The following is a 21,868-nucleotide window of genomic DNA, read 5'->3' as shown; positions in this document are numbered from 1 at the left end:
GAACAAATAAAATTGTTTTGTGGGCATAAATTGTAATTTCTTTTAGAGATAGATGTAGGAGCAGAATTAATGAGTCATACAGGGTAGGTATATGTTTAGTTTTCAGGAAACCATCATATCTTTCTCCAAAGTGATTGTACGATTTTGCATGCCAACCAACAGTGCAATGAGAGCCCCAGGTTTCTTGTCAGTGTTTGCTGTTGACATCCTTTAAAGTTTTAGCTGTGTGACTGGTTGTGATGCATTCTTCATAATGACTGCATAATATTCCACAGTGTGAGTGTTTACAGGTTAGTCAGCCACCATTACATTAATGGACATTGGTTTCATTTCCAGTATGAAAATAAATGTGGATGACTTCAGTATACCTGTGCATGTGGTCTTTCGCATTGATATTTTTCTTTCTGTGGGATACTTTAATAGGAATGGGTTCTGGATCTTAAGAATACATATATATATATATATATATATATATATATATATATATATATATATATATATATTTTTTGTTTGTTTTTGCTTTGTTTTTAATCTAGTTTTTAAATAGGATACCTGTATTTTATTTTATTTAACTGGGATGCCCTCAAACCCTTGGGCTTCAGTGATCCTCTTCCCTCAAGGTAAGGAGTAACTGGGACTACTAGTGCTCCTCATGCTTGGCTAGGATCCCTGTATTTTTATTGATCATAAATGTTTCCATAGTACTACCCCCAAAAAGCTCATAATACTTTACATTTCTACCAGCAATGCATCAGTTCACTTTTCCATAAACCATAATAGCAAGTAATATTAGAACTGTTTTTCACTTTTATCAGCCTAATTGGAATAAAACAAGATCTCATTTTTATTTTAGTTTGCATTTCTCTACATTTGGGGCATATTCATACTCTTTTGGTCACCTAAATTTGTTCTTCAAATTAAATATTCGATTTTTCTATCGAATTGCTCACCTTGTCAGTTTATAAATTAAACTTAACCCTTTGTCAACTGCATTTCAATATTTTTTGGTTTTTATCTGTTGAATTTGTTTATATTACTTTTTTTTCATTGCTGGAGATGTAACCCAGACCCTTGGGCACTAGGCAAGTGCTCTACCACTGAGCTAGACCCTTAGGCCCTGTTTATCCTACTTCTTGACATACAAAATATTTTTTAATATTAAAAAAATGTTTGTTTGTTTGTTTGGAGGGTAGTGGGAATTGAACTTTAGTATCTGGCTAAAAATGTGTATTTTTTAATAAATTTAAAAACCAAGGCTTTCAGTCTTGGCTAGAAAGTTATCCCTAGAAACCTAGGTGACTAGATGTATGTAACACAAAGTGTGGGGGTTTCAACAATAATGTGTTTCCAGATGCACCTGAAATCTTAGCAGCTCAAGAGGGTAAGGCAGGAGGGCCACAAGTTCAAAGCTAGCAACTTAGTGAGGCCCTTAGCAATTTAGTGAGAGCTTGTCTCAAAATAAAAAGGGCTTGGGATGTGGTTTAGTGTTTAGCCCCCCCCCCCCAAAAAAAAGAAAACAATAATATTAAGTTTGTGATTTAAAAAATAATAACAATGGCTATCACTTTATACCAGGGATAAATTAATTTGAGAAGGAGTAAGAGAAAATTATTTGAAAAGTATTTAAGGGCTCACATTGATACTAGAAGTTGTAAATATGAGTTCTGTATACCTCTGTGCTCATGCAGAAGTTTCCAAAAATAAATTTCACATTAAAATTTCAATTTTGTCTTGTCCCAAAAGACAGAAGATCAGATAATCTTGGGCCTCTGTCCTCTGCTGGCCACATGGTGGCTGGGGGTGGGGAGCAGTTGTTCCCCTGTAAGGCAGGCATGCTGTTTCCATTTTGTTCAGTCCCACAAAGCCCCCTTTTTTCCCAGCACTGATTGAGGAGCCCAAAGCCACATTTCAAAGTGCCTGCACTGTTGGTTTCTTACACCATGACATATAGTCATTCCTACAGGAATGACTCAGAAATGGGACTGCAGACGCTGTGGGCTGGGGCTATGGGTGTTAAGATACCTGGCTTTTGTAAGAATTTTAGTTTGTGTCCTAACCCATGAACCTGGTGATTAAAAGACTCAGGAGCCCTGGGTAAAGTTCCTGATGGTCTCTAGATTCCAGTTCTTTTATTACTGGTCCCCTCATTTGGTCCTGACATATAATTTTGAGAAATTTCCTGATTCTCCTCCCTCTATTGAGGGTTTCTTCTGTTTTCCCTTCCTTCCTGGAAAGATCCCAAACACTTTCTGGGTCATAAGTACCACTTGAGGACTCCCTAACATTAGGCACTGACACTGACTTTGGCCTGAATTCTCAATTTCTGACTCATGGAGGCAGAGCTGCCTTTGGACCAGAGGAATCTCAAACCCAGCATGTCCAAATCCAAATGTCATGGTCTGTTCCTCCACCACCTCCTCCTCCTTTCTTTGCCTCCTGTCTCAGGGATGTTTCCCAAAGCCAAGCCATTGATCTGGGTATCCTAGACTCCTTCCTCTTTCCAACCTCTATTGTCCCTCCTGGTAGTTACCTAATTCTGCTAATTGACATTCTAAATCTGATGGATATGGCACCTCTTCTGTTCCTATTACTACCTTGTTGAGGCCTTTTTTCTTTTAACCAGACAATTGCAATGGCCTCTTTCTAACTGGTCTCCTAACCTACAGTCTTGCCTCCAGCAAATCCATCCTCCAATCCTGATGCCAGAGTGATCTGAAATGCAAATATGTTCTTGCCACTCCCCTGCTTAAAACCCACCAACTGCAGTGGTTCTGTAACAGCAGGGTAGTCTCTGATCAGGGCTGAAAGTAAGCTGTTACTACTCCTACTACTGCCACTATTAGTACTACTATTACTACTAATATAAATACTAATAATAGTAGCTAACATTTATTGATCATTTTCCATTATGCTTTCAAATGATTATCTTTTTAAAACAAATTATAGCCAATTCACAGTTTTCTGAATGATACTGCTCTCGTTTGCCTGGGGTGAAGGATAGGGGCAGAGTTACAGGCAGGGGGCACCAGGGAACTGTTCCTAGCCATCAGCAATCTTATCATATGCCCTAGAAAGTGACCATGCTGATTTAGCTTCAAGAGTTAATAGGGATTACCATAATTCTTAGGAATGAAGATTTGCTTTCCATCCCTACAAAACATCAAGGGAGGGTGTCTGTCACCTCGATCTTGAACGTGTCCATCAAGTACACCACACGTGGGAGTGTCCTTGGGCTCCTGGGGTGTACCAGGAAAGGGGAGTGAAGGACTTCTGGCATTCAGGGTCAAAAATGCTTGATCTGGTCCCTGCCTACCTCTGCTGCCTCCTGCCACTCCCCTCACAATTCTCACTTTAGTGCAACCAAACTGTATGTGATACTAATCATCACTCACTATTCCTGAGGTCTCCTATTTGCCAGGTGCTGGGCTAAGTGGCTTGCCGCAATGCTATTATCTTGGGTGAGGCTCACAACAACCTTTAAAAGAGGCAAGCCTTGTCATTTCCATTTCATAACGGAGGGAAGCGAGGCTCCCAGAGCAGTAACGGCCCAAGTATCGAGGTCACACCCCTCACCTTGACTCACTGTGCCCTCCCTCTTTTGCCTGGGTAGTGCCCATTTATCTTTGGGAGACCTGTCCCCTCCCCTAGGCTGCCCTGGGAGCCTCAGAGGTTGCACTGCAGTCACACACTGGAATCTCTGGCTCAGACTAAGTGCTTCTCAAGGCAGGATTTGGGCCTCTTGCATCTTGGAACCCCCAGCATCTAGCACACTGCCTGGCACCTAATAGACCTCTGTAAGTGCTTGTTGAGTTGACTAAACTGAATTCCAGACGCTGAACCTTGAGGTCATTGTCCCGCTGACCAGTTTTCCCTGTCTTCACCTCTCTAGGCACAAAGCTATCTGATCTTTCCCTTCCTGCTTGGGTCCCACCTGCACCCTTTGACTTCCGGGTGAAACTCCTCTCTCATCAGCCATGCTGCCCACACTCTGGACATCTCTACTCTCTCTCTCATCCCCTCTCTCACCCACAGGCAGGACCCCATATCTACTCCTCTCAATCAACTTATTTGGCTCCCCATTGGCCTTAAGTCTTTCCACTGTTTTTTTTTTTTTTTTTGGTTGTTGTTGTTTGGGTTTTTTTCCCTGTCCCAAAGTTCGCTCCCCACCCCCACCCTCCAAAAAAATCTGTTTCTTTATGTCTCTTCACTAAGTCCTCCCAATCAACAGCCCACAGTGGGGTTTTCTCCTCAGAAGTGCATAACCCACAATGTGCTATTTAAACCAGTTTTATTTTGCCTTGGGAAGTCCCATTGCCTTGCCTGAAGACGTTAAAAATTTCTCCTGTCTCCAGCCTGAATCTCTGTGTCCCTGAACCCCAGCCTGCTCTGCGGCAGAGCTGGTGTGTCCAGGACAGAATGACCCTCAGAGACCCTTGACCCCCCCTCCCCCCACACCCGTCTCCTGGCCCTGCCTTCTCCTCAATTACCTGTCTCCTCTTCTTCTGGCAGCTTTGGGATTCCCTCCCCTGACTTCACCTTCATGCTGTATGGAATGAAGATTGCAAATCTGGCCTACATCACCAAGACTTGGGTCAAGTTCTTCAAACTCAACTGCTGAACTGACTCGCGGCTCCCAGAAAAGAGGAGAATGAAGCTGAGCTCAGATATCAGCAAGCACCGCAAGTCACTGCTAGCCAAGAACGTTGATAACAGGTGTGTATTCATGTGTGTGTTTGTTCATGCACACACAATTGCTGGTGAGGGGTGCTCAGGGCATGGGGGAAGGGCTGTCTAGCCAAGAAAAGAGTAGTTTGCTCAGGTTGTGGGGAGGCCTCTTCCTTAAGGAATGGGGGAAGCAGGTGTGGGGCTTGGTGGGAGCATGGCTGGCACTCTCCCCAGGGCATCCCCCAGCCCAGGCCGCTCCTGCCCTGGCCCCCACCCTTGACTCCCACTCTACCCAGGGCTGAGTATCTTCACGGGAAGCATGGGGTAGACATGTAAGTCCAGGGGCCACATGAAACACGAGAGGGGCAGCTCCTTATCCACCTGGATTTGAACTGCACAAAGGTGCTGACCCTGAGGCTCCAAAACGGAGGAAAAAAACCTGTTACCTTCACTCACCTATTTCTACTCTGCCGGACACCCCATTTTGCCTTCTACGATGGTGACCAGGAGCTTCCCTGCCCACCGGGCCCAGGTGAGTAGCTTTCCAAAGGGAAGAACTCTAGTGGGCAGGGCTTGTCCTAGCAGGGCTGCAGCTTTGGAGCACACACTCTGGCTGTCCAGTGGTCTTCTCTCGGGATGGGGCCGACTGGGTGAGTGTCGGGGTCAGCATGTTGGTGGGAGGGTCCCTGCCTTTCCTCCCCCCTCCCATTCACTCAGCCTTCTTCCTGCAGGTGAATGCTATGAGTTGCATGTGCACTGTAAGACCAGCTTTGTGGGCTACTTCCCAGCCATGGTGCTCTGGGAGCTGCTGGGACCTGGGGAGTCAGGTTCAGAAGGAGCTAGCACTTTCTACATTTACCATTTCTTGGCTGCCGTCACCCACAGCCATCTGGATGCACAATTGAAGCCCATGACTCCCTTCAAGTGCACCTGTATCACTAGAAACCCTGTGTTGACCCACCAGATAGAGGAAGGAGAAAGACCTGACCCTCCTCTGGGCTCAGAACCTTTTTTTGCCTAGGAAGCAAATTTCAGGAGAGTAGCAGGTCCAAGGACAGTATGAAAACATTTTTTTTAAGAAGTGTTTTCACTGTGTAATGGATTATCAGGCAGCCCATTATAGACCGACACACCTCTCTCTCTCTCTGTCATAGCATTGGGGATAAAAACCATGCATGCTAAGCCCATGTTCTACCCAGCCCCCTCTCTTCTCTTTTTAAATTAAACAAAAATTTGTGGTACTGGGAATTGAAATCAGGGACAATTTACCACTGAGCTATAGCCCCAGTCCTTTTTATTTTGAGACAGGGTCTTGCTAAGTTGCTGAGACTGGCCTTTAACTTTTGATCCTCTGTCTCAGCCTCGTGAGGTGCTGGGATTATTGGCATGCACTGCCACACCCAGATCTCTCTATTTTTTAAAACAACTTTACTGAAATAATTCGCATATTATACAGGTCAGTGATTTTTAGTATGTTTATAGATATGTGCAATCATCATTACGGTCAGTTTTAGAACATTTTATTATGCCAAAGGAGAGACCCAATACCCTTCAGCTACCACCCTTTTATCACTTACTCACCTGCTCAGTGCTTAGCAGCCACTCACTTTATCTCTGTCTCCATAAATTTTCCTATGCTGGACATGTCATGCAAGTTGACTCATGTGTAAACATCCTTTCGACATAGCTAGCTAGTTACAAAATACTGTAGGACCTTCACAGTTAGATAATTGTTCACTTTTTGTTAACAATATATAGGTGCGAGGTGCAGTGGCATATGCCTATAATCCCAGTGACTTAGGAGGCTGAGGCAGAAGAATTACAAGTTTGAAGCCAGCCTCAGCAACTTTGTGAGGCCCTAAGCAAATTACTGAGACCCTGTCTCAAAACCAAAATTAAAAAGGGCTGGCTGGGGATGTGGCTGAGTGGTAAAGTGCCCCTGGGTTCAATTTCTGGTACCCCAAAACAATAACTATATATATACACATATAATATAATCTGGAAGCCTGCATACCCCCCAAAATTAACATTGGCTGTCCCAGGATGGTAAAAATGTTATTATAATTTTTTTGCCAGATTCTTTTTTAATAATGAAAATGTATTATAAATAATATTTTTTAAATATTCCAAGTATTGGGTTTTCCAAAATTGGTCCAGCCTTGGACAGAGCAGCCCCATGAGCTAGTGAGCTCCATGTCCTTGGGCAGAAGCTGCCGACCACCCTTTGGCAATGGCATCACAGAGGTCCTTGTGCATCCTCCATGGAGGGGCATTCCCAGATTTTTGAAGGTGACAAGTTCAATGTTTATGACAGCATTTCCCCCCACTTCTGCAGTACTAAAGGCTATGACTTGAAGCTAAGTATGGCACTGGGGACAGACTACCCACCCCCACACCTCAGGCAGCTGCTCCCCATCCTTCTTCAGGGAACAAGTGTCTTCACTGCCCCAAAGGAAATTTCTGAGATAAAGTAAGTGCCTCCCCTCAGTACCACACTCCCGTCTTCTCTCTCCCTGCTGGCCTCTTCCTGTTGCTTTGGATGTCTGTCCAGCCTCCCAGGCTCTAATCCTTCACCTTGGCTGAGCATGCCCACTTGCCAGGTGCTGTTCCAAATGGGTCTTGCCCATTCTGGTGGGGAACAGTGAGCACTGATCATTTCTTTTATTTTATATTGTACATTCCATATTGTTGTGAGTGCTTTGAATAACTCACATAATGCTAAAGTAAAACCAAAGCAGGACAAGGGGATGAATTGGTGATGTTTTACAGAGAGCAGTCAGTCCTGGCCTCTTTGAGGAGGTGACATTTGAACAGAGAATGACATTTGAATGAGGTTAGGGTGTGAGTCATGGAAGGAGGATCTGGGGGAGAATGTTTCCACCATAAGGTTTACCATGGATACTCAAGTCAGGTCTGAGGTTGGGTCAAGGACATCAGAGGAAATAAGAGTTGGGGCTCCCTTTTTCAAGGCCTCTTACCCCATCCATTTCTCTGTCCTTCTGGTCATCTCTGCTTCCTGGTGTGTTCCTAGTTGCAAATGGGAGAGGGTAGATACTCCTGGTGATGGGGGTGCTTGACCTGTCCCTTTCCTGCCCTTCCCACTTCCTCTCCCAAACATCATTGCCAGGTCCCAGCTGGAGACAGCCCTGATGTGGAGGAACTATGAGGTGAAACTCTGCTGCTGTACCTAGAGGAGCTGCGGATGGAGCATGACGTCCGGCACTATGACCTGGAATCGGTGCCCATGACCTGGGAACCTGTCAACCAGAACCCCAGCCTGCTTACACTGGAGATTGGGGCTCAGATCAGGTGCAGAGAGGGCAGGCTCAAGTTAGCCAACCTGTATAGGCCATTCCTAAATACAGGGCAAACCTAGAAGAAGGATGAAATGGTTCCTGTCCCAGAGAGGTCAGCAAGGGGTAGGGTGGGCATCTTTTGTTCAAAATGGTGTCAGAGAAGGACATTGGGATTTTAATCTAGACTTTGCTACTACTCGCTGTGTGATCTTGGGCAAGATCCTTGCTTTCTCTGAGCCATAGGTCCCTTATCTAAAAAGCTTTGAGCTAGACTGGATAATTCTTAGGGCCCTTTCTAGCTCACAGATTTTGAATGTGTGTACCTTAGACCAGAATTACCCATGAGAATGAATTTCTGCACACAAATGCAGGTGGGAAGAGAGAACAAGGATGATCAGGGCAAGATGACTATAGAAGATGAGTTTTAACAAGATTTTAAAGGCAGTATAGAACTGAGCTGGTGAGAGGGCAGCTGAGTAGAGTGGGAAGCAGCTGCCAGGCCTTAAACTAGCACCCTGGAGTTCTGCACCTATGAACAGCTTGGGAAAGTTGTCTCCTTCCTCTCCCCACAACTCCTGTCTGGTGGGAGAGGAAGGGGAACAGGGAAAACGCAGTTCTCTGAGTCTTGGGTTAGAAGGCCAGAGCCTCAGGTTTCATCCCTCAGAGGTCTGGAGAGCCTGGGGGTTGGGTCCTTCAGTGACCATGCTTGGGACAGAAGCTTGCTAAAGTTTACACCCTGTAGGTTCCTGGTGTGACTGAGAGCTGTCCCTCAGTTCTGTGGGGAGACCACCTGTTTGCCCTTCTGTCCTCTAAGACACACCAGGAGGACCCCATCACCTATAAGGGCTTCGTGCACAAGGTAGAACTGGACTGTGTCAAACTGAGGTTTTCCATGAGGTGGGTGTGGGGGGAATGCTTCTTCAGTCTTCTCCCTCAGGCCAGGGGAGACGAGAGGCTTTCTCCTAAGATGAGTGGATCCCAAGCACAGGGCAGGGACTTTTCTTCCAGGGAACTTTGAGCTAGAGAGAGCTTTTATGGAAGTCTTGGAAAGAGAGAGTGGAGCAGAGGAAGGTGGAGGGAGGTCCTGGCTTTTTACTGCCTGGCCCACCTAACTGGAGCTCCTCTACCTTTCTCCCTATCCAAAGCCTCCTGAGCCGATTTGTGGATGGGCTGACCTTCAAGGTAAACTTCACCTTCAACCGCCAGCCCTTGTGGTTCCAGCATCAGGCCCTGGAACTGACAGGGCGCTGGCTGCTGTGGTCCATGCTTTTTCCTGTTGCCTCCCGTGGGGTCCCGCTGCTGCCTTCAGAAGCGAAGCTCAAGTGAGACTGAGGGCAGGGGACTCCAAGGCTGGTTGGGTTGTGGGCATTGGGGATGGAGTCCTAGAGGCCTCTGGGATGCTAGATAAGTTGAAGTTCGGATTTCTGGCCTCCCTGCCAGGCTGTATGACCGGAGTCTGGAGTCAAACCCAGAGCATCTGCAGGCCACAAAGCACATTGTTATGGGCACCACACGTCTAGCCCCCTACATCATCTTTGGGCCTCCAGGCACTGGCAAGACCATCACATTAGTGGAGGCCATTAAGCAGGTGAGGCTTGATTATAAACCTGGGACCTATATCCTTGACTCCCCCAGGTGGAGTGGTTCTGGCCAAATTCTGCTTTCTTTCATCACCCTGAAAGTTCTTACTTCTCAGCAGCCATCAAAAGGAGGTGGGGAGGGCTGGGGCTGTAGCTCAGTGGCAGAGCACTTGCCTAGTATAGGTGAGGCACTGGGTTCAATCCTTAGCATCACATAAAAATAAATGGATAAAATAAAGGCATTCTGTCCATCTACAACTACAATTTTTTTTAGAGGTGGGGTGCTAGAGTCAATGTGGCTGTTGAGCACTGTTCGGTAGGTTGGGCACTGTGTGGCTCTTGGAGTGACCTTTTGCATTTTGGTCTTCATAGACTTGTGTGTTTATTGCAGTTGTTGTCGCACGTCAAAGTGTTAATTTGAGTAGCAGGGCTCCAGGATAGAACTTGTCTTTTATATCACTGCCTCCCTTAGCTGTGGGAGGCAGATGCTGCACTGCCCCAGTGTGAGTCACCAGAGTTTGTGAAGGTGCTTCCCACACTCTACCTGTCCGCATCTCAGGTGGTGAAGCACTTGCCTGAAGCTCATATCCTAGCCTGTGCTCTGTCCAACTCAGGTGCTGACCTTCTCTGTCAGCGGCTCCGGGTCCACCTGCCCAGCTCCATCTACTGCCTCCTGGCCTCAAGCAGGGACATCCACATGGTACCTGAGGACATTAAGGTAAAGGAAGTGCAGAGGGTCAAGGGATGGCAGATGTCTGGGAGACACTAAGGGTAAACCAGAAAACTAGGGAGACTTGGATCCTAACCCTTGGGTGGGTGAGAACCCTCCCTAGGCCTCAGTTTCCTTGTCTATAAAGTGGCCCATTGCCAGAGTGAGGGTGGGAATTGGTAGAGCCAAGCTGATGTCTCATGTTGCTTCACAATCCACAGCCCTAGTTTAATGGGGATGCGAAAAAGGGGGAGTATGCGTTTCCTGCCAAGAAGGAACTGCAGGAATACCTCATCTTAATTACCACTCTCATCACGGCCAGCAGGTGGGGAGTGTGTTTGTAAATAAAAGGGTAGTGGGCTGGGAAGATGGGGAAGGGTTCTCAGTGGGTGAGTGAGGGACCAGATTGGGTGAGCATTCAGGTTTGGTAGTTGGGTGCCTGGGGATGACCAGCCTGGCCTGACACCTCCCAGGTTGGTGTCGGCCCAGTTTCCCATCGATCACTTCACACACATCTTCATTGATGATGCTGGCCACTGCATGGAACCTGAGAGTCTGGTGGCCATAGCACGTGAGTGGCTCAGGGTGGGCTGCAGGTGTGCCACCCTGCATGGGGAGATCCCACCACTTACCTTTCTCCTCATACCACCCTTGCCTTCTAGGACTGATGGAAGTTAAGGAAATAGGCAATTCAGGAGGGCAGCTGGTGCTGGCTGGAGACCCGCAACAGTTGGGACCTCTGCTGTGGTCCCCACTGACACAGAAGTATGGGCTGGGGTACTCGCTGCTGGAACGGCTGCTCACCTACAATGTCCTGTACAAAAAGGGCCCTGATGGCTATGACCCTCAGTTCATAACCAAGCTGTTACGCAACTACAGGTATCCCCACACCCTCATCTCTTTCCACTGCTAACTCATGCCTTTGCACCCACTATGCCCCAGCAGGAGGCTCTGGTCTGCATTCCTCATTACTGGTGCTCTGCACCTCTGTGATGCAGAAAGGACTATAGACTGGAAGGTCAGAGGCCTCCTTTAGCTAGTGGTTTCATTCTGTACTAGTGAGATTATCTAGATATGGGGGTGGTCAGACACAAGGATGTTTCTGATGTCTGTCTCAGATGGCATTTCTAAGCAATGCAAGGAGAAATGAGAAAATGAATAGTTTTTCATAAACATTATCAAATTAGAGGGCTAGGCAGGGTTGTTTGTTTTGCAGTGGTGGGGATTGAACCCAGGCTCTCACACAAGCTAGGCAAAAATTCTACCACTGAGTTACATCCCCAGCCCTGTTTTTTTTTGTTGTTTTAAGAGTCTCTTTGTTGCCCAGGCTGGCCTCAGGCAGTCCTCCTGCCTCAGCCTCCTGAATGGCTAGCTGGACCTACAAGCACACAGAACCACACCCTGTTTATATACTTCTTTTACTGAATAAGTTTAGACATTAAAAATGCTTGGATGAGTACCATATAGGACAGTTGCAGAAAGTAAATGTTATTGTGTCATTACTTCTTTTATTTTTGGATTTAACATATTATATCAAATAAGGGTAATGGGAAGTGATACATTGTTTTTGCACTGCCCTTCCCTGGCAAAATTGAAAGCTGAGTCCCTAATTTCTTGGTTTCTTTTCTTTTTTTTTTTTCTTTGAGGGGTAGGGTGTGCCAGGGATTGAACTGGGCATGTGACCACTGAGCCACATCTCCAGGCCTATTTTTGTCTTTTTTAGAGACAGGGTCTTACTGAGTTGCTTCAGTGCCTTGCTTTTTGCTGAGGCTGGCTTTGAACTGGTCATCCTCCTGCCTCTGCCTCCCAAGCCACTGGGATTGCAGGCATGCACCACCATGCCTGGCAAATCTTTGTTTTTAAAAGTAATTTGAAAAAAATAATAATAATTTCACTGGTCACTAGATCCCTATAGACCCACAAGTTCTGCTTTATGTGGTGTGCAATGCCTAGCAGGAGAGTTTGCAGGTGAATGTGTCCTGCTATGCAGGAAGCAGGAAGCAAGATGGTCATGTGTGGGCCTAAAACCTGTCCCCCCAGGGCAGGACAAAAGTAATGCAGGTCTTGGTCTAGCTCTCCCTCCCTCCTTCCTCCCAGGTCCCATCCCACCATCCTGGACATTCCCAACCAGCTCTACTATGATGGAGAGCTGCAGGCCTGTGCAGATGTGGTGGATTGAGAGTGCATCTGCTGCTGGGAGGGTCTGCCTCAACAGGTGAGGCTGGACAGAGCAGGGCTCAGGCCCCCACCCCCATATCTTGACTGTTTACTGAAGGTAGGAAAAGGCTCGACTGGACACCAGGGTTCCCTCCAGTTGTCACCTTGGCCTGAGCTTCCTTATTCCCTGCAAGGTTTTTGGACTGGGAGGGAAGGGAAGCAGGGAAGTCCAGCTGAGGGTTTCTTCTGACCCTGTGACCAGGGATTTCCTATCATCTTTCATGGTGTGATGGGCAAAGATGAGTGTGAGGGCAATAGCCCATTCTTCTCCAACCCTGAAGAAGCTGCCACGGTGACCTCCTACCTGAAGCTGCTCCTGGCCCCTTCCTCTAAGAAGAAGAAAGCCCGCCTGAGCCCACCAAGTGTTGGAATCATCTCACCATACTGGAAGCAGGTCAGGCCCTCAGTTCCCAGCAAGGATGGGTCCTCCCCCAGGTGATACCTCTCGAACACCTCTGGCTTCTGCTGGCCCTATATCTCAGAAGAGTGCAGAGGTCAGCTGCCTCCTCCCTCTTTGCTCCCTAGCTCCTTGGCCTCCTTCCTGCCTGGTTCCTCTTGAATTGAGGTGACTCAATAAGAAAAAGATGCCTTTCCCTTCCCTCCAGGTGAAAAAAAACCCCATTATTGCATCACCAAACTTGACAGGGAGCTTTGGGGACTGGATGACATAAAGGACTTGAAGGTGACACACTACTCCACATTCACTCTCACCTTTGTACCCTTCTTTTTCCCAAATCAGAGACCTCAGCTCCTATGCCACTGCTTTAGTCTGGCCCATGTCCCTGTCCTACCTCCACTGCCTTGGGACAGAACTGGGTTTTTCTCCAGCCTGTTGCTCCTCAGAGCTCCAGCTTATAGTTCTGGCATGGAATCAGAAAGCCTGCATGTTTAACAAGCTCCCACATCACTGTGATAGGGCAAAGACTCAAACCTGCCCTAAGAATGAAGTCCAAATGCCACAGCCTACTCCCGCCTGTCATGTGATATTGTTGCCTCATCTCCACCCTCAGTAGCTTACCACTTGCTCTGAGGTGGTGATTTGAAGCTCTTAGTACACAAAAAAATCACTTGGAGGGCTTTTAAAACTGCCAGGGCTCCTTCCAGCCAATTAACACTGCTATGGGGGGAAGCTGAGCCAGGGCACTAGTATTTTTTACATCTCCTCAGGTACAAGCCTGAAACCTACTCTTTTGAGATTTGGAGACCTCTGCCTTGAAAAATTCTGATCAGGAGGTCTGGGTTAGGGCCCAAGGTTCTATAGTCTTAACAAGTACTTGCTGATTATCTCCAGAAAGTTTCAGAAACACTGTTTGTGGTTACTGTGTTCTTTGCAACACTGTTTGCTTTGTTCTGATGGCTTTACAGGCCCGATCCCAGAGCTGGCTTCATTCTTGAGGTTTGTGCTTCCACAGCATGCCTCCTGTCCCCTGTGGCAGCACTCACATGTTAGAGTCTGTAAACAAGTCATGATATCACCTGGCATTTTGCCAGAGAAATGTTAGAGTCTGTAAACAAGTCTGGATGGCGCCTGGCAAAATGCCAGAGGGAGTGGTTTGTGAAGTAAGGCCAGCGAACCATTAAGTTTGGAGATTATTTATTGGTTGACTGCTGTATCTATTTTATGCTAATTAAGATAAGCTGTGTGGAATGTATAAATACCACTCCTGTCCTACAATAAACGGCTCCTACTCCTGCTGTATCAAGGTACACAAGTTGTTCGTCACCCCCTGGTTATTTTGCCCAGCCAGCCGGGCTGTGGCACTCGCCCACTGATCGACAATTGCCCAGTGTACCCTCCTTGCAGCTCAAGCTCCATGGGGCAGACATTGCCCCTTAAGTTCCCCTTGAACCCACCTATTCTCATGCTCTTCCTCTGTCTCTTCTAGGTGGGCTCTATGGAAGAATTCCAAGGCCAAGAACACAGCGTGGTCCTGATCTCTACTGTGCAAAGCAGCCAGCTGCTTTTGTGCACTTTAACCTGGGTTTCCTTAAGAACCCCAAGGTTGGAGGGCTGGTGGGTGTGGCAGGAATTCCTCCTTCCTCTGGCCCTTCCTTCCCATGACCACACCACTTCTTCCTTCCAGAGGTTCAACATGGCTGTGACCCAGGCCAAAGCTTTGCTCATCATAGTGGGCAACCCCCTTCCCTTGGGCCATGACCCTGACTGGAAAGCTTGAGCATTGCTGCCCTGTAATCCCTCTTGGTGGCCACAAGTCCCAGCTTAGGCAGGTATATCTTCATTAGTACCTGCTTATGGCTCAATCCTCAGGATCAGTTAATCTTCATAAAACCTCCATCTTATTTGTAAGTGAGCTGACATTCAGAGCTTTAGCAACCAAGGCTCAGATGTGGCAGGCCCAGGCCTGGCCTCCAGCCTGTGATGGTACTCCTCATCCAGGCCTGCGCAGCTCTGTGTGCCAACACCTCTGTACCCCACAGATTCCTGGAGTTCTGTAAAGAAAATGGAGTGTATACAGGGTGTCCCTTTCCTGCCCAACTGGACCTATAGAACGGACAGAACTTACTTCAAGATCTGAGCAGGCTCAGCCCCTCTATCTCAGGTATGGCTGGGCCAGGGTGGGCCAGGCAGGGGACAGTGGTGAAAGAGAAGGTAAAGAAGACAAAGCATACGTCCTTTCTATCTAGGGCCCCATGGTCATGACTACCTCCACCAGGAGCAGGAGAGTGAAGGGGGCCTGTCCCTGCAAGTGGAGCCTGAGTGGAGGAATGAGCTCTGAAGACACAGCTGCCTGCCTTCTCACACCAAGCCAAGCCTTAGCCCGCTGCACCCAACCCTGAACCAGAACCCAGCTGAGCTGCCCCTCTAAGGGACAGGAAGGCTGGGGGAGGGTGTTTACAAACCAGCCATTCCACCCCTTCCCCTGCTGGGAAGAATAACACATCAAGCTGCTTGTTAGCATTGTTATGGGGGAAGGGCGAGGAAGAAAAACTCTGAAAAAAAATCTTGTTCTATGCAAAAGCCTCTTGATCATGTCACCTCAGCTTGGCCCCAGCTTCCTTTCTCCCCAAGCTGACGTGCAAGAGGGTGAGACTGTCACACCCAGTCCAAGGCCACATCTCCTCACAGCCTCCATGTCCAGGGGAGAAAACTCAATAGGCAGGGAAGCCACCCACCGTTTTCTAAGTTTAGTCCAGGCTAGAGACCATGCTCCTCACTTGTCTCACAGACCGAGCCAGGCATGATCTCATCTCTGCTCTAAGATTCCACCCTTCCACCCTAGTCATGCCTTTGCCAACAGGGGGCCAGTCTGGCAAGCAACTTGGAAATGAAGAGAGAGATTGTACTCTGGGCTTGCAGCCAAGATAGGAACCAAACAAAGGAAACAGAAAGCTGCCACAAATGTGTTGGAACCTGTGGCCTTTATTCATGCCCCCCAACAAGTGCAGTCAGAGACAAGGCCCCTGCCCAAAGGAGAAACTCCAATCCACCAACCTTAGAAATGCTCCTCTGAGCCAGAAGTATATAAAGTGCTGGTGTGTGACCATCCTCTGGGGAAGGCCAAAGGGAGCAAGAGCCCTACCCCTGGACCAAGGCAGCAGGTTGAGGGACTGCTCAAGAAAGGCAGGGCACAGACCCAGCTCCCAGAGGACAGGGAGGGAGGGCAGGCCCGCCACCATTCTGGGGGCTAGGGAAACGATGCAGTCCTGGGCAAGAGGGAACTGGAAAAAGGAGCCTTCAGCATGGAGTCCTAAGGGTGGAGCTCAGTGTGGGTGGGTGATCCCTAAGCCCCTGTGAAGGAAAGGGGCATCCGGAGCCGTGGGGATCTTAGAGAATGATCTAGCCCCTCCAGCACTTATTGTTGCAGACCTGGAGGCCAGCTCAAGTGGCCATCTTGAAAACCTCCAGCACTCCCTCCTTGGCTTTGGCAGAGCACTCAAGGTAGCCAAAGGCACTGATATGATTTGCCATATTCCAGCCTTCCTCAGATCGAACAGGATCCTGAGAAGACAGAAGATAAGTCAGAGGAAGCTGGTGGCTAGGTGCACCTCTCACCTCATCACCCATAAGTATAGTAACTCCTCCAGCCCTGAGCCCACAAAGCATCCAGGCCCTGGCTGCCCCAGGCAGGTATCTAAACCTCATGTTTACATTCAAAGTTGTTCCCAGACTAGCCCCTCCTCTCCCACCTAGTCGCAGACCCTATGGTACACATATGATTTGCCTGAATGTGTGTCGGCTACCTCCTAAATGACCTACCTTCTCCATCATCCCTCGAACCCATCCTCTGCCTGCTGTCCCAGTTTAATACCTGCCTTATATAATTATCCTCTCAAGATAGTCTCTATTCCATACCCTGGCAGCTTCCTGTAATAAACTCTTCCTCTGGTCAGTGGGCCACTAAGTGAGACCCTGAATAAGCCAGCTCCCTCATGCCCTAAGCCTTTCTTCAGACATTGATGATGCCCTTCCTCCCCAGGTACCCTGATGGCGCAGTCTGCATACCCCAAGTGAAACATAACCTGTCTCCCTGTGGACAAGGACTTCCTTATTCATCTTAGTAGCCCCAATTCCAAAGACAGAATAATAAACTGGAATAAATGAAAATGCTAAGCGACCTTGGACAAGTCACTTCATTCTCTGATCATCTGATTTGATACTGAGGTTTCTTCTGGTTCTTAGCAGGGCACACACATGGGAAAGAAAGAGGTAGATATCACTATCACTGCTTAACACAGGACAGTTGGCTGGAGAGAGAGCTCCTTTCTGCCCCAGCCTGAAACCCCTCAGAGGGCACCTTCCTCCCCAAAGTTCCCCATCACGTAGCCCCACCCACCTTCTTCATCTTAGCCAGCTCTCTCCTGGTATGCTCATCTTGCCTCAAGTCCTTCTTATTTCCCACTAAGATGATGGGCATGTTGGGGCAGAAGTGCTTCACCTCCGGAGTCCACTTCTCATGAACGTTTTCTGCACAGACATGTCCCAACAGGTACCTCAGCTTTAGCACGTGAGCCCTGGTCTTCCTTCCCATAGAAGTCTGAGGCTGATGGTCTCCTTCATACCTCAAAACTCCATCCCTTGTAGCGTATCCTCCCCCAAGCCCTTCCAAACACCGGAGATGCCACAACAAAAGAGCCAGCAGGGCCTGAGTGGCCCTTGTGACTCCATCCCCACAGCCTCAGAAATGGCTGACTCCAAAGGGTCTCCACCTCCTCTCTTCAAAGTCCTCACCCAGGCTGTCACGGCTGTAAATGGAGATGCACATGAGGATGACATCTGTGTCAGGATAGGAGAGGGGCCACAGACAGTCATAGTCTTCTTGCCCTGCTGTGTCCCACAAAGCCAGCTCCACCTGACAAACGGGCAATGCATAGCTGACCCCAAGGGCCCCAACATGCTACCCAGAGATCCTCTCAAACCACTGGTCCTTCTGTGTGCCAGGCACCATATTAATCACAGTCACAACAAACTCAGATGAGTTTTTCTTAAATGATCTAAGATGTAAACTGGATGTACTGGTGCATACCTATAAACCAGCAATGAGGGAGGCTGAGGCAGAAGAATCAAAAAGTTCAAGGTCATCCTGGGCAACTTAACAAGATGCTGTCTCAATTTGTTTAAAAAAGTAAAAAGGGCTGGGGATGTAGTTCAGTGGCAAAGTGCTGCTGGGTTCAACCCCTAGTAATCCCTCTCCCACAAAAATCACTAAAATGTATTTGACTTTTGTGATCTCAAATGAATTGCTATCATGAATACCACTTTAATCCTCACACTCCTTTGGGGTAAGTCATGCCATCATCACCATTTTGTGGCGGTGGGGAGTTTAAACCCTGAAGCAAAGGGATTTGGCCCTGATTACAAAGTAAGTATGTGGTAGAACCAAAAAATATATCCAGGTTTTCTTTGGGTACTGGGTATTAACTCAGAGCCTCACACATGCTAGGCAAGTATTCTACCAATAAGCCACACTCCAGCCCTTTTTATTTTAGATAGGGTCTGGATAAGTTGCCTACACTGACCTCAAACTTGTGATCAATCTTCCTGCTTCAGCCTCCTGAGTAGCTGGCATGATGGGCATGTAACACCACATGTGACTATATCCAGGTTTTCTAAAAGAGCAGTTTCATTTCTCAAATTTTACTTGTTCCCACAGGAAAATAAAAAAAAGATGTGAGTGGGTGGTAAGGAAGGACATACTACGTGACCAGGAACAGGGTTCTAAGGCAGGATGGAAAAGGGCTCTTGGCCTTACCTGCTTGCCGTCCACCTCAATGTCTGCAATGTAGTTCTCAAAGACAGTAGGGAAGTAGACCTCTGGAAACTGATCTGTGCTGAAGACGATGAGGAGGCAGGTCTTTCCACAGGCTCCATCCCCCACAGCCACCAGCTTCTTTTTTATTGCAGCCATGGCTGGGATGGGCAAACAAGAGGCATTAGGGATTTGGGAGAAAAAACAAACAAACAAACAAAAAATAGTAGTCCAGAAACTGCTCTGTGGCCTCCAAAACCTCTTCACAAACCTGGGCAAAGAAAGAGAAAACAGAAAAGGGGGTTGTTTCGGCACATTCTTGCCAAGCACCAATTCTGTAGGAAATAGAGTTTAAGATTCCTAATTTCTGGGGCAGGGACAGGTCTTCTCCAATGGGTTAAAATATAGCAGTGGGAGGTGGAAGAACCCACTTGGGAACCAGAAAACATGACTTTCAATGTTGTCCACTCAACTGAGGGGAAACATTCAGCAAGGTGTTCAGGGATGCCTCCAAAAGAGCCAGCTTTTATCTGCTTTGCATATTGGAGTCATGAGACAGACTTCATTTGTAACAAGATTTTGATACATTTAAGGTTTAATAATTGCTAAGGTGTAATCTAGAACAGATTGTCCCTCAGCTTGAGTCATGCCTGCCTAGTCACAAACAAGGAGTCCCTGTACAAAACCAGATACTAGCAGAACCACTTACTGGGTGACTGATAGGTAAGAGAAGGAATATTTATAAAGCCCCCAGGTGCCCTCTCTTTGTTGGGTATTTTGACAAAAATTATTTCCCTCAGGTTCCAGTGGCTTTTTAGGTGAATGGTGCACTTCCCATTTTGACCAACAAGGAAAAACACTAAGGGTTAGATAATCAGAGTGTCAAGGACAGCACTCAAAGCAGGGATGTATGCCTTCAGAGTCTCTGCCTTTCTACATGTCACCTCAGATGTGTAAAGAAGAGCAGGAGGAGGAAAGTCCAGACAAAAGACAGAGGCAGCAGCCAGCAGCTTCTCTGACCCATCCCACCCGGTCGGTCCCCAAAGCCTGGAGTCACACAAAGGAGGTTCAGTCCAGGCAGTGCCCACAACTCACATTCAGGCAGCCTGCCTTCCTCCCCACTTCCTCCTGGGCCTGGTGGCAACACTAGGTTACTCTGCCCTCAGTAGGGGACAATGACTACACTATAGGGAGTCACTCATCCACCACAGCAGAGCGACAGAATAATCCACTAGGGAATCACCTTTACCCACTCTGGAACAGCCCCTTCCTCCCTCTATCCAGCTCACTTTTATGCCCTGCCCACCCCTCCCTGTGACTCAGGGCAAGGAGTCAGCTTCCCAGTGTTAGCATTTGTCCCTAGTCACCAACACACATGAACAAGCAGTTAATCACACCTGCAGTTCATCACACCTTCACAGCTCCCCTCACTTCCTCCTTCCCCAGGGAGGGAAGCCAAACTCCACCCAGCTAGATTCCCCAGCGCTGCAGTCAGGGAGAAAGAGAGGGTGGGCTCTGGAGCTCAAATGAAATCTAGGCTGTTGGGAAGAGCGAGGGAGCTAGAGCCTGGGCTGGGAGGAGCCACAAAAGAAATGACAAATGAGGACCAGTGCCTGCACCAACTAGGCAGGGAGCACAGAGTATGGTAAGTAACCTGATCTCTGCCTCAAACCTAGGTTTTCCTCAGTCCCACATCCTGTCATGCTGGGCTGAGCTCTTCTAGTTCCTGCATCCCACCACTTCACACAATATAGCCTTGGTCTGCTTTTTGGGAAGCAGGATACTCCAGCCCCAGGCTGTTTCTCTTCTACAGTGGGATGCTAGGTGGCCCCTCCCTCTCCTCCACTTACACATTCAGAAAACTGGGATGTGGGGGAAGAGGATATGAGTCACTGAGAATTTATAGGAGCCACTCTCCAGATCACAAAGGGGCTCTTCCTGATTCTGCAAATGACAGGGAAGATGTGCCCTGCCAGCACATCCCTGTCTACCTAGGTGACTGACTCTAGGATTTCTTCCAACTCCCCCACCTACTCCCATTAGTTCAACTCATTCAGCTGTGTAAACACGGACTGGGTTAACTCCCACCCAGGCAGTGCGGATACAGAGCAATCACTACTGATCTACCAGTCACTTAGGCAAGAGTGCACCACTGCCATCCCCCAGCAAGGCAACTGGCACCAGATGGTGGGAGGCAGAGGCCAGAACTTCAGGACAAGGACAAGAATTAAGTGACCAGGAACCCACAGCTCAGAAGACTTTCCCTCCAGGCTCTGGTTGGGTCAGAAGAGCAAGCAGTCCGGGCCAGGCCAGGACACAAGGCCCAAGGCAAGAGGGCATGAACAACAGTTCCCTGTGAGAGACTGCCACAGAGGAACTGCCCCACTGACCCTAAAAGGTGCAACTAAACCCCACGCAGAGACTGAAGTGGAACTGGAATGGAGGAGCCTGGAACTTCTGGCTCCTCCCCTGAGACAAGATATGTGGATATGTAGCTCATTCTCTTGATTTTCCTGAAGATCCAGTGGGCCTCCTACCAGGCTCACTCCCCCTGAAGTTTGGGAAAGACTCACTCTTCAGTGACATCTCTTTCTCAACTTTAAAGCCATAACTGAGAGAACTCTGTGCCCCGGACTCCCCAGCCGACACCCCTAAAATAAATCTTTAGCCTAGCTGGGGAGTGTGGAGGGTAGATTTCTTCACACACTCACATGAACAAACACACTAACACACACGGGCTGGATCCTTCCGGGTCTCCCCTACCCCAGGCAATCTCCAAGGACTGTCGATGGCAGCGTCGTCCAACCTCCACCGAGCAGTGGCAGCCCCCAAGAGTCACACTGTGCCCTTATTAGAGCCATTCCACCATCTGGGCCTGGGAGAACTCCCAGCCCATGCCCAGCAGCCCAGGCCAGGTCCGCGCTGGGCCATCCAGCCTGGACTAGCCAGGGCCTCTGGGCTAGCCAGGGAGGGAGATCAAGGCCGCCCCCTTATTCCGCGGAGGAGACTCAAGGAAGCCCGGAGGGAAGGGAAAGGGCTCTGTTCTGTACCTCAGCAAAAGAGAGCCCCTGCCAGGCCGCTCCTGGGGCCCCTCGCTGCAGTCCAGGGAGGAGCCCAGCAGGCCTGACCCCAGCGCAGCCCTTCCAAGGGGAGGGAACGCGGTCCGCACTCCGGCCAAAGCCCCCTCGCCTA

General features: G+C 48.4%; 1 protein-coding gene and 1 pseudogene across 3 annotated transcripts; one reads left to right on the top strand and one right to left on the bottom strand.

Moving 5' to 3' along the window:
* Nucleotides 1-4,513: 4,513 nt before the first annotated feature.
* LOC143640659 (helicase MOV-10-like) lies at nt 4,514-15,240 on the top strand (annotated as a pseudogene).
* A 1,068-nt stretch (nt 15,241-16,308) lies between these two features.
* On the bottom strand, nt 16,309-18,835 carry LOC143640658 (rho-related GTP-binding protein RhoC-like). Of its 3 annotated transcripts, none has more exons than XM_077108316.1 (4): nt 18,680-18,835; nt 17,659-17,779; nt 17,264-17,394; nt 16,309-16,428 (listed from the first exon to the last, which is right to left on the bottom strand). In XM_077108316.1, exons 1-4 carry the CDS (start codon nt 18,833-18,835, stop codon nt 16,309-16,311), a joined length of 528 nt encoding a protein of 175 aa, XP_076964431.1. The 3 variants fall into 3 exon arrangements, with proteins under 3 accessions (XP_076964431.1, XP_076964432.1, XP_076964433.1); XM_077108317.1 differs by having other exon boundaries at nt 17,659-17,740; nt 18,701-18,835; XM_077108318.1 differs by lacking the exons at nt 17,264-17,394; nt 17,659-17,779.
* Between the last annotated feature and the right edge of the window lie 3,033 nt (nt 18,836-21,868).

This window comes from Callospermophilus lateralis, unplaced genomic scaffold (genome assembly GCF_048772815.1).
Source record: "Callospermophilus lateralis isolate mCalLat2 unplaced genomic scaffold, mCalLat2.hap1 Scaffold_45, whole genome shotgun sequence".
In the NCBI taxonomy this organism is placed as follows: Eukaryota; Metazoa; Chordata; class Mammalia; order Rodentia; family Sciuridae; genus Callospermophilus; species Callospermophilus lateralis.
Note: the sequence above shows the minus strand (reverse complement) of the source record. Positions and strands in the feature narration are given on the sequence as shown.

Excerpts from the sequence above, each read along its gene's own strand:
- LOC143640658 (XM_077108316.1), bottom strand. The coding sequence starts at position 18,835 with ATGGCTGCAATAAAAAAGAAGCTGGTGGCTGTGGGGGATGGAGCCTGT. Across the intron at positions 17,395-17,658 it reads TTACAGCCGTGACAGCCTGG|AAAACGTTCATGAGAAGTGG; the intron begins GTGAGGACTTTG and ends ATGTCTGTGCAG. Across the intron at positions 16,429-17,263 it reads AGCTGGCTAAGATGAAGAAG|GATCCTGTTCGATCTGAGGA; the intron begins GTGGGTGGGGCT and ends CTGTCTTCTCAG.